The following is an 11,638-nucleotide window of genomic DNA, read 5'->3' as shown; positions in this document are numbered from 1 at the left end:
GGAAATCAGAGGACAAGCGCCTTAACCATACCGGAGCCCTTCTGTATCTCTGCGGCGCACATACTACATGCACAAGAAATTTGAAACACAAAACACTCTCGGTTACTCCTATCCATACAAGGGATGAAACACATAAACCATGGCAAATTCAGCTGCAGTCGTGCTAAGGATCCAGTCTTCGTGTGACAGACAGATGACATTTGGCAGTAGGCCACATTTAATTGACGGACCTTGTAAAGTTTGTTTGAAAGGTACGTTTTCACAAACTCACGTCACGTCACTCACGTCTGTCTTACCGGGGCAGTTTAATGGCATCTACCAGTCTAGCCACTCTCGAGGCACAGACTTTCAAAGTATACAGAGCACAGTCACTTAGGAAGCTTAAGGTCGTTTCCATGGGCTCCAAGACAGAACAAATTTAAGAGCAGAATGTAAGGGGAGGACTGTGTCTTCTCCGGTCATCTCTCGGTGGAGATGACAAGGATGGACCATGCACTCTTTGGGCCTGCTAACTGGGGAAAGCATTGCTGAGGTATGAGAACCCAGCCTACAGGCATCAATGCACTGCCGACTGGTAACTGTGGCGCTACCAAGGAAAACCTGCCACTACTACCCGAGGAGGGCTGGACCTTCCAACAGACATCTTTGCACTGCCGTCACACAAATCCTTGGGTTTATTTGGGTTTTAACAGAAAGCGGTGCCTTTGGCAACAGAAGAACCCAGGAAGACGGAGTGGCTGAAGCTGCAAACTGCACCACCAGCGGCTTCACCAGGCTGGTTTCCGCTCCCCTCACATGGGCTCTTGTTCCTCAAAGGATTATGAGAATAACAGGTCCAGGAGGGACTGTTGAGCAGCAGCAGCACTCTCTTGCTGGCGCTGTCAAGTACAAGGGCATATTAAACGGGTTTAAAGCAAATAGTGCCCGTCCACCCTCCTGTTGTATGGGAAAGACTCGGCACTCACGTTGACCATCAGCAGTTTCATTTCCAAGGTGTCCATGAGACGCCTCAGCTCTTCAGCCACGGAATCTCCCCGAGGGTCCGTCAGGAGCTCAAGTTTCTAAAGTGAAGAGACAGGTGCAGAAATCAGCCCCGGTCACCTTGGCTTACAAATGCGAAGAGCAACATTTATAAGGGAGCAAAGGAGGTAAAGGAGATGGTATGATCACCCCAAAACTAGCACACGCCATGTGCAACGTGAAGACCAAAATGCCCACCAAAGCGACACAGACACTGCCACTCCCCCAACGCCCTGGTACACGTTCAAGTCAGGAGCTCTTAGGCATGGGGGCGGCCCAGGGCAAGGGTGCTTGCCTAACACGTGTGAGACACTAAAACGCCTCACCCGGCACAGCAAGAAGAAAAGCAAGCAGAGACAAATGAAAGCAGACAACATGAGGCAGGAGCCCATTTACCGCCATTCTTTGCCAGGCATATTATCCCGCCCTGTACTATGACCACTGCACCTGTGAAACTAAAACTCAAGGGCTCCAACAGCCCCCCACCACCACCCCACACAGTGCCTTTTTCAGAAACAGCACACACCACATCTACGCGGTTTTGTTAAATACAGTGGGGAGATGATGAAATTCTGCAGGACCTCTTCCACAGTCTGGTGACGCGGGGACCATAGAAAGAGGAACAACACCGAGACCTTAACGTTGGAATGGGCAGGCAGGTTTCCTGGCCACCGAGTTGTCAAAAGAATGACATTTCAGCAGGAACAGACACTGGCAGTGCAGGCTGTCTGAAGGGACAATCAGAAGAGGGCTAGGGTTGAATCCCTTCCACTCAGTTGTTTTGGGTCATCTTAATTACTCTGGATGATCAAGGTTTTAGCAGCAACTTGAACAAGCCAATTCACATCAAGTAAGTCTGAACAAAACCACAGAATGCTGCATCTAATTCTTTTGTCAATAGCTATGCGCCTTGAGGACAGCATGGGTGAACCTGCTTAGGAGGAACTTACGAAGCCGGGTCTATTACAGAGGGTAACTCTCGATTCACAATCTCCCAGTCTCCCGCTTACTTTTCCCACTGGGTACCACATCTGGGAGCGGTCTTACAACCACAACTGGCCTCAAGGCTGAGGGGTCAGTAGAGACTGCCCCGTTCTTCCCGTGAGAACGTCAGCATTATCTCCTCACAGCGACCTTCAGTGTTGTTTTCCCGTGCCTCAGGTGTGTAGGAATTGAACTGGTGAATGAAGTCAAGCGTCCTGCAGCACTGACTGCAGGCCCTCTGCAGCCTACCCTGTGTTTATGACTTACACCCTGCCACAGTTTCTTATTTCTCCTCTTTAATTTCTCAGTCCTCGCTCCCTGATCGAGCGTCTGTTCGGTACTGTCAGAGCGGGCTCTGGCAGGGAAAACAGCTTCGGCAGACAAGGAACGGGCTCCAAGAGCATAAAGAGCCAGCTTGAGCTTCCCAGCACACGTATTAAAAGCCAGGCCTGCACCTGGGAGACATCGAAGTGACCCGCAGAACTGGGTGGAGCACGGCAGGCAGATCCTTGGGGACCTGGAGAACAGCCAGGCAAGCCATAGTGGCGAGATCCAGGACCACTGAGCCATCCTGTCTCAAAAATATACGATGGAGTACAGGCCTTTAATCCCAGCACTAGGAGGGCTGAGGCAGGCAGGCAGATCTCTGTGAGTCTGAGTCCAGCCCTGGTCTACCTAGTGAGTCCCAGGGGAGCCAGGACTACAGAGAGAGAGAGAGAGAGAGAGAGAGAGAGAGAGAGAGAGAGAGAGAGAGAGAGAGAGAGAGAGATGAGAAATAAAAAAGATAAAAGATATGATGAAGAGTGACTGAAGGTAGCCAGAGCTGACTTGTGGCCAGCACACATGCATGCACATTGAAACATATGCTGTGAGACAAGATGAGGCGATCTGAAAAGCACTGATGCCTTATACAATACGGACAACCCTGGATGAGGTTACCAAGGCAGCAGTTGCTGCTTCTAATGAGTCTCCTAACAACGAGTGAATCCTAAAACTAAAGACCCATTTTGTACTTAGGTTTACAGGGAACATGGAACACGAGGATTATGCTGGAAGGTGTTTACAGGTGACTTTCCAAAGGCGTCGGCCAAAGCACGGAAGGAAGGCCAGAATATTCCATGTCTCCCCCTCCCGCCCCGTGTACAGGTTGCTTTGTCAGAATGTACAACAGACCTCCAAGTATTGCTCGCACAGTGATTTAAATTCCTCCATTCTCTCCTTCTGAAGGGTCAGGGATTGGTGAACCAACTTCCGTTGCTCCATAAACATAGTCTGCAAACACAGACAGCAAAAGGTGTAAAAAGCAATTCAGGGGGAAACAGAAAGCTTACGGAGACTCAATTCTGTATTCTATTTCTGCAAAAGAGACGGAATGAAACGACTGTCGTAGTTTTCCAGTTAACACCATGGCCGGATGCACATGACACACCTGACGCTACAAAACAAGCTTAGTAACGGGAAGACCACTCATTGGACGGGAAGGGTCCCCACCTAACAGTATTCTAAACATTCCTATGAGTTCCAGAAGACTTGAAAACTCGGCCATCAGGGGCCTCCGGATCTGGTGAACTCTCTGTATGTACAGAATTAACCTCCAGCGTCCCCCTCTTTTGTCACTCCAGCACACAGGAGCCCACTCCGTTTACTCCTTTCCAGCAAGAGTAGAGCCAACAGTAAGATGCTTAACAGGGATCGAGTCTATAAGACTTGCTTCAGATACTGTTCTGGACCAATATAGGAAGACACATCGAGGGGAACCTTTTGGACCAATTCTGTGAGATAGAGGCTTTTCAAGTATCTCTCCTTCCACACCTGGGAAACTGGGGCCCTACACTGTTTTCCCGAGTCGGCACACCTAGCAAGGGGCTGGGCGGTGTGACTGCGCTGCAATAGGTGGCATTTCAGAGGCCACGCTTCTGACCACCTGGCTGGACGGTGCCTCCAATCCCCCTCGGGATCCCGGCCTCTGCTTCTCCACTTTGGGAAGCCAGAATCTTCAGGAGGGCTGCCCCATCCATGGCCAGGAAGAGGGAGCCCTCATGGACAGCACCGTTCAGAGTCCATTGGCTGCGCTGCCCCCCTGTAACCCCCCTAAATCTCAGTCCCATTTCCGGTTTAAAGTCAAGTCAGACATCATCACACCTCCTTCTCCATTGTGGCCTGAAGCCTTTCCCCTCTTCTCCTCGGGGACTGGGCTGGTCTGACCTGCAATGCAGCCTCTGAAAGCTGAGTGTCCACCTGCTCTGCCACAGCCACACTGACTGCTCCCAGGCTGCATCCCAGATCACTGTGTGAGAAGGCTGTGTTGGGCCTGCTGCTCCTGGGTGTCCACAAATGTTAGATCATGAAGGGCTCCCCCCTCAGCATACACTCCCATACCTTACAGACACACACACACACACACACACACACACACACACACACACACACACACACACACTCCACCCCCATGCTGGCTCCTCACTCAGTCATCTCTCCGCAGAAAAAGGAGCAAGTCTCTCCTCACCACAGACAACACCCTGCTTGTCTCCCTGAGCTCATGTCCTGTCTCTTTCCATCCTGACTTGGCGATGCTGACACAAGGGACTCCTTCCCAGCTAAGCCTGATACTCACAGCGAGATTTTCTGCCTGCTTCTTGACTTGATGTGCATCCTCGGTTAACTTCCTATTCAAACTCAAGAGCTGAAGAGAATAGTCTTCATAAAGTTTCTGCCTATAAAAGACAACAGTGTGCGTGGTACTCCTGCACAGCATGAGGAAATTGCCCTAAAAGCCCGATTGACTTGCCCTCACTAACTCTACGGATGGACAGATGGGGAAAAGTTCCTCTGTGGTTTTCCCCCCTTTAACATTCTGACAGGGAAAAGGGAAATGAGGTGGATTCTGTGGTCTTTCACTAACAGCATCTGCTCCTCTTGGTCGAGAGAGAAGTCCCTTCGCAGCTCCTAGGGCCAGAAAACTCTGGGAGAATTACACTCGGTATTGCGCTAGTATCCCACAAGCATCCCTCTTCCTGACAAGCACAGCTTCTCCCTTACTTTCTCCTTCTGAGGAGTTGCTCTGATGGGGATGCACAGCCACTACCATCAGATAATCCTTCAGAGGCCTCCCCAGTCTTCCTCGCGTTCACGCCAGTGAGGATTTCCTTACGGAAGTGTGGCGAACACCACTCTTGAATTCTGAACAACATCGCAGGTGAGAGGGAATTTCACTTCCTATCGCACTGAACTGCTGATCCACTGAGGGGTCAATGCTTTGAGGCTTCCAAGCTCACTGCACCCAGTATCTGCATGCCGTGTACCAACCTCCTTACTGCTACACGGATTCAGATGCGGTGTGCCGAGACACCTTATTTCATCCTTAGGAAACACGGCTGACATCAGTTACCACGATTTGAGGGTATCAGACAAAAGGAAGTATATTCTATAGAAAAACCAAGATGAACACACTCTCCAACAGAGCCAGTGGGCCTCATGGCTGGTCCTCGACCTCTTGCCATCCTCCTTACTAAGCAACCATCAACGGGCCTAGGATCAAAGCACCAAGAAGCCACAACCTTACCTTTGCTCACACTGGAGTTTTAGAACATCCTCCACCTTCTGCTCCATGGCTTGGAAAGACGTGGTGAGGATGGCTCTGAATCCTTCTCTGTTTCCCTGAAGAAAGTTCTGAATGGGCCCTGTATTAAAATGCAATCTCGTAAGCCTTCCCATAACGCTACCTCGGTGGTGCTGGAGAGAGGCTTGTCATCAATGCATGGAAATGCTGCGTCAATGGAAAGACTGTCTGCCTCCTCTCCTTCAGCCAGGGATTCCAGCGGCCTATGACCTTAATGTGAAATGGGACAGTCGCACTTTAGTGTCTGTGTATTCCACAGAAAATAGCATGGAGGGGACGTAGCAAAAAGTGTATCAAGTCACCGGGTAGCTTCTTTACCAGACCCCGGCTACAAAGTGTAACCTTAACCAACGCACTAGGCACACTTCAGCTCAAGGACACGTTCAGAGGGACTCCAGGGCCACTTTACGCAAAAACACAAAAGCAGTCCATTAACAGAAATCTCCAAAGGCTCACAGATGAGTAATTAATGCCAGCGAGACAAAAGTGCCCCTATCATTGTAGCCATCGAGGCTTTTAGACAGACCGGATGAGGTAGAGATCCTGGATCATTGAAAGGGGGAGAAACCCCTCACTCTTCTGTGGGAAGGTCTGTGGTGACTGGGGATGCAACCTGGAGTCTTGAGCACAGTAGGCAGGAGCTCTCGCACCCAGCCCCACCCCTAGCCCGAGTCCTGAAGAGTGTCTACATGGAACTCTCCCTCAGAAAATTCTGCAGCGCTCCCAGCCTGTCCTCAGTTTGCAATTCCTTCAATGGTTCACGTGACTAACGTCTGAACCCCATTTCAAGCGGGACTCAGTCTGATCATACAATGGTCACAGGCTACCAGTGCTGACTTCAGCTTTCCACTTTGTGTGCTATTTCTTTCACATGAAACAGTGGGCAGCCACTTAAGAGGGCTTGGCACTCACAACCCGCCTCCCTCCACCCCCCCCCACACACAAAAGAACTGGTCTAGTGTACAAATCAGTGAGGCAAAAATGTGGTATTAAAAACAGATGCGGCCCTCGGGTGGATAAACCCCTGGAAGACACATCAGCTCATCCGAGGTGTAAATATCTCACAGCGAGGCAGTAAGAGTCTTTACACCGCAGGCGCTGTGTTCTTCCAACTGAAAACGGAGGTGAAGTAGAGAGTTGGCAATGTGAGGAACACAACTCTGACACTGCGTGTGTGAGAACAAGGCACCCAACACACGTCTCTTTTCTGCCATGTAATAACTTGTTCGCCTTTCACTTCTTTGGGTCAAACCGTTTCCTCAAATTCCTAGTGTCCCTCTCCTAGAACATACCTTCAAATTCTTCAAATAAATCCTGTATTTCCTTCCTGCAAAAAGAAAAAATGGCATTAACTTTTTACTTCAGTCTGTACAGAAGGCCACTTTTGTTGTGTGAGTGGAGGAAGTAGAGTGGGCCATGCGGCCTACACTCAGTTCACGGTTCTAGAGTGGACACCGACTTTTCTAGATCTCTTTGCCTGCAAGGGAAGGGCATGTGCGCACGTGTGACGCCATCAGAGTTAGAAGTGGGGTGTCCTCCTCTACCCGTCTCTACAAGGTCTCTGACAGGACTTGTCGCCTGCTGCGGGCGTGGGATTATCATGTTGTACCACACTGAACATCTGAGCGGCTGACTGCAGGGTGAGTGTTTTGGGGCCTTTGAGCTCCACGGGCCCAGCACGCTCATGGCATGCACACAGCTCACTTACTGCTGCGTCCCTTTCTTTCTTTCCTCACGTCTCAGTTTCTCATGTTGGGCTGCCTGGCGGTGAGGAAGCACCTGCAACCCTCCTGCCTCTGCCACCCCTCACGCCCTGGGCCTGAAAGGTGTGCATGGGTCCTGCGGGTACGAACTCAGGGTCTGGCTCCTGTACACCCAGCACTCTTCCACTGAGCCATCTCCCCAGCCTGACTCTTCTAAATGTAGTTTATGAATGGGTTTGGTTTTGGTTTTTTGTTTTTGTTTTTGAAGTACCACCTGGCCTGTTGCCCTTCTGTTCCTGTAGAAGGAAAGTTCTCCCTACTGACATCAAGGACTTCTTCATTGGCTGTATTAAAGACAAAGGGGAAGATATTGTCAGACAAAGTGTGCCGTTCTCATCATCCCCTACAGGAAACAGCTTCACCAAGGGGTTTCTAGAACCCATAGGCACTAACAGCTACTGCCACTTTTTTAAAGAAATCATGCACACAAACAATCACCACACTCACATAGACCTACTCACTCATAAACACACACACACACACACACACACACACACACACACACACACACACACACACACACTGCACTCCTCTAAAGGCCCTGACCCTGGGAGCAGCTTGTGCAGGCACCAGTACACACCTTCCAGACAGTCCCTGGGACCCATGTGCTCCCAGAGAGGCATGTTGACTAGAAAGAGCCGCCTTGTGAGCCTTGCAGGGTTCCTGTGGAGTGGGGATGTCAGGTAGGGGAACATAAATCCACAAACAACCTTGAGCAAACCTTATCAGCATCTGGAAGCTCCTGCTTTTCCGACAAACGTCCATGCAACGCATCCACTCAGTGTTCCACCTTGCGAGAGATTTAGGAGGTCCCCAGGGGTGGATGCAGCCCTACAGGAGCCCATCTGTTTCTGTGTTGTTTCGTTACCTGGAGCGACTGCATCTGGGTTCTGGGTGTCATCTGATGGGAGATTTGGATTCTGCCTTGAGCCCATGCCGGCGCTGTCAGTGTCCATCCTGGCCAGAATCTGGATGCCTGGAACTTCAGATGCCGGGAGGGATTACAGGATCGCAATGGGAACAGGGACCAGGACTCCACAGGGTGTGGGCAACAGTCTTGGCATTGTACAGGAGCAGTTGAGAGGGCAAGAGGATGTCACCAGTGTCCTGGCCTGCCGTCCCATTTCCCTGTCTGAACCCGGAGCTCCCCAACTCACCTACCACCCAAGGTCAGTACCCTCTGCTGCTTTCCCAACCCTCGCATGGGGAAATCCTGGGCCATGTGCCCATAAAAGGAGGCACCTAATGCTGGAGTCTCACTGGGGCCTACTCAGTCAGCGGGGCCACATCCCCCAGCCCAGAAGCTGTCCCACTTACCCTTCCCAACCCCTGCAGCCCGCATGACCTGTCCCTGGCCTCTGGCCTTGCCTTCTGGGGCCTCCTTGTCCAGCCCCATTTGGAAGTGAAGCCCCTAGTGTCACCCCACAGGTGTGCCTTGGGCATGCCTCTTTGTGATCCCGCTTCCCTAACTCGTGAGGTGAGCTAAGGCTCCTCTATGATCACTGTCCCAACTGGCCAGCAATAGAACAGAGTTCCCGGTAGCCAATCAACCCCCGCCGCCCCTGCCCCCCAGGCCAGGATACCCTCCTGCCCCAGGAGCCTCCTTCTTCTCAGAGGATGGTCAGCCATACCCATCTAGGCCCCACCTCCCAGTGCGCCTCTCTCTGAAAGGCTGGAAAGGCAGAGACTCCCAGGATGAAGTGGCCTGAACTGACACCTGTGGGGTTTGGATGTAGAAGCCGCTGGTTGGTGAAGGGGCCCATCCATGCCCCATCCCAGTCACACGGGTGGGGGGTGTGGGGGAGGGGGAATTTCTGCTGAGGCAAGGCCCATGGCTGCACATAAAGCAGGGCCCAGGTGGCCGCTGAGGAGCATAGGTGGAAATTCATCCGTTCCTCTTCTACACGCCACGCTCACACTCGGCTCTTCAATCCTGCCACCCTCTGGACCCCTGTCCCCCCACTGCCCACGATGGTCACTACCAGGTGGGAGAGAGTCTTCTAAACGTCATAACACAGATAAACCTGGACCCTTTCGCCTCAAGATCCCACTCTCATCCACAAAGGGCTGTGGATCCAGGCTGACCCTGCTTTCTCACCACCAGGGGCTCTAGACTCAAACTGCTGACACCCTGTCCCTCACCCAGGTGACCACACTTCCAGGGCACTTGTTCTGAGAGGCCGCACCTCCAGGACTGGATCTCTGATTAGCAAGGACTCCACTATGCTGGCATGCCTGAGGCTGCCTAAAGACACTCCCAAAGGGGTGAGGCCTGTCCATCAGCCACCCATTCCCAACTTGAGCCATGCTGCCTTTGCGTGCGCTTGTGCCAAGTGCCCAGAGATCCACTTCCCCTTGAGACCAGCCAGCCTGTCAAGGTCCTGCCTAGGGACCCATCACAGGGAGACGCAGGCGTCTCGTCAGGACCCCGCGGCTTCAAACACACGGGCCGGCATGCGCTCCTGCACACACACATATGCGCACCTGTCCAGAAAAGGACACACGCACACGGACGACATACGGACACGCACACGGACACACACATGGACACACAGACACACTCACACACACAGACACACACACGAAAAAAACCAACAAAACGAACTAAACGAAAAAAAAAACCCCAGAGGGTGCTACAGACGTGTAAAGCCCCCACTCCCTCTCCCAGCCCACCGACAGCCCCACCCACTCTTCTAGGGCCCTGCTGCCCTCATCTCCCTCTTTTAAAAAAACTCTTGGCCCTGGTGCTTCGCCCATCCCAGAATCAATCAAAGCTCGCGAAGTCACCTCAGGGGCTCTCCTGGACCCTCTCACTTGGTGATCCCACAGTCCTGCCACAGGGCCTTTAGTCTTTCCTGATGCCTCTCAGCCTCCTCTGGAGCCGCACCCCAGGGAGTCCACCAGGAGCAGTCACCCACCTAGGCCCCTCAGCTCCCCCAGAGAGCCACCATCCCCTCAGAGGCCAATCCTGCCTAGTGTAGGCCCACATTCCAATACAACGCTCTCTGATTGGCTGAGTAACGTTCGCGCATGCGCACTCCATACCAGCGCCCTGTGCCTGCATCATGGGCTCCTGCCTGCCTCCTCCTGAGGTTACACTTGCTTTCCTGACAGAGGATGGCCCATGGCTTCGTTTCGCTGGGTCAGCCAGAGGCACAGGCGGTTATGCCCAACTCCTTATGTGTGTATCTCTGACTGGCTGGAACAGGAAGAAGCAGGAATGTGTGCCAGGGGCCCTGGGGCGTGGGCGGTGGGGTTGTCCCATGTGGAGTCCAACGGGTCACACGTGCGAGGCTGCTATATTATGCGCGCGCGCAAAGAGAGCTGGGCAGATACTGGAGCAAGAGGCCGACCTGTGGGTCCCACCAGCCCACTTGGGCACAGCCTTTGCGCATTAAGTGAAGGGTCCACTGTTCTTTTCTCTCCACGGGGAGCTCCTGGTGCAGACCGGCCCCGAGGCTCTGCCTGGAGGTCTCAGGTGTTCGTTCGGGCTGGCCCTTAACAGTACTCAGATGCTGGGGAAGACGGTGGACACCACGAGTCCCTGACGCTACCACGCTGTCAGGCTGGGACACCCCAGGCCACCTGTTTCTCGAGCCTCTTCTCTGACCAACACTCCAGGGCACCTAGTCCAGTCTGCAGCTAAAGCCAGACTCAGGCACATTACCCTGTCGCAGGCCCCCTCGGGTCCGTCGCCTTGGGATCCCTGCCATCATCCCCCAAGGGCTGTGGTCCAAGCATTACTCTTCCTGACTCTCCCTACCCAGGAGATGCCCTTTTCACTCACTTGCTCACCTAGGGGACCCTAACCCACCACACTATTGGGAGCTTCTTTCCCTTCAGAGATCAGTCACAGCTCCTTAGTTTAGGGCCAGCCATTTCAAGGTCGGTGTTCCCAACCCCAGACCCCAAAGCACTTGTGGTGTTTGCTGGAAGGGAATGGTCCCATGCGAGGCAGGCTCCACAGGGCAGTGGCTCATCCATGCTTGCTCGGATGTATGACCTAAGGCCAAAAGACAAGCCTCACAATCCACTCTCTCTTCCCCAGGGGCTGTGGATACAGACCACTTCTGACTTGCCACTGCTGGAACCTCGCCTCGGAGTCCCTTAATATTCAGTCACGCACCTTGGCCACCCTTACGCAACAGGGAACCCTGGAAAATTTCTACTTTTAGAGGGACAAAGTTCACACCCAGTTAAAGTCCGCCTTCCCGAGTATACAGTTGTGCTGGTGAAATCACCCCCCTTCCTG

At 52.7% G+C, this 11,638-nt stretch overlaps 1 protein-coding gene across 2 annotated transcripts; it reads right to left on the bottom strand.

Moving 5' to 3' along the window:
- Positions 1-656: 656 nt before the first annotated feature.
- On the bottom strand, positions 657-10,313 carry LOC311602505 (X-linked lymphocyte-regulated protein 3A-like). 2 transcript variants are annotated; one of them, XM_084790692.1, is made up of 9 exons: positions 10,174-10,313; positions 8,255-8,442; positions 7,601-7,670; positions 6,916-6,950; positions 5,567-5,684; positions 4,619-4,718; positions 3,178-3,276; positions 966-1,061; positions 657-878 (listed from the first exon to the last, which is right to left on the bottom strand). In XM_084790692.1, the coding sequence occupies exons 2-9, from the start codon at positions 8,340-8,342 to the stop codon at positions 819-821; spliced, it is 666 nt and encodes a 221-aa protein (XP_084646818.1). In that variant the 5' UTR covers positions 8,343-8,442; positions 10,174-10,313; the 3' UTR covers positions 657-818. The 2 variants fall into 2 exon arrangements, with proteins under 2 accessions (XP_084646818.1, XP_084646819.1); XM_084790693.1 differs by lacking the exons at positions 6,916-6,950; positions 7,601-7,670.
- Positions 10,314-11,638: the final 1,325 nt, after the last annotated feature.

This window comes from Acomys minous (assembly GCF_964271855.1).
Source record: "Acomys minous genome assembly, chromosome: 7".
NCBI classification, from domain to species: Eukaryota; Metazoa; Chordata; class Mammalia; order Rodentia; family Muridae; genus Acomys; species Acomys minous.
Note: the sequence above shows the minus strand (reverse complement) of the source record. Positions and strands in the feature narration are given on the sequence as shown.

What these genes read in the sequence shown, in the direction of transcription:
- LOC311602505 (XM_084790692.1), bottom strand. Translation starts at nt 8,342, where the DNA reads ATGGACACTGACAGCGCCGGCATGGGCTCAAGGCAGAATCCAAATCTC. An exon ending in ACAGAAGGGCAACAGGCCAG is followed by an intron (nt 6,951 to 7,600) that starts GTGGTACTTCAA and finishes TTCTTTTTGCAG; the next exon opens with GAAGGAAATACAGGATTTAT. An exon ending in TGAAACTGCTGATGGTCAAC is followed by an intron (nt 879 to 965) that starts GTGAGTGCCGAG and finishes TGTACTTGACAG; the next exon opens with CGCCAGCAAGAGAGTGCTGC.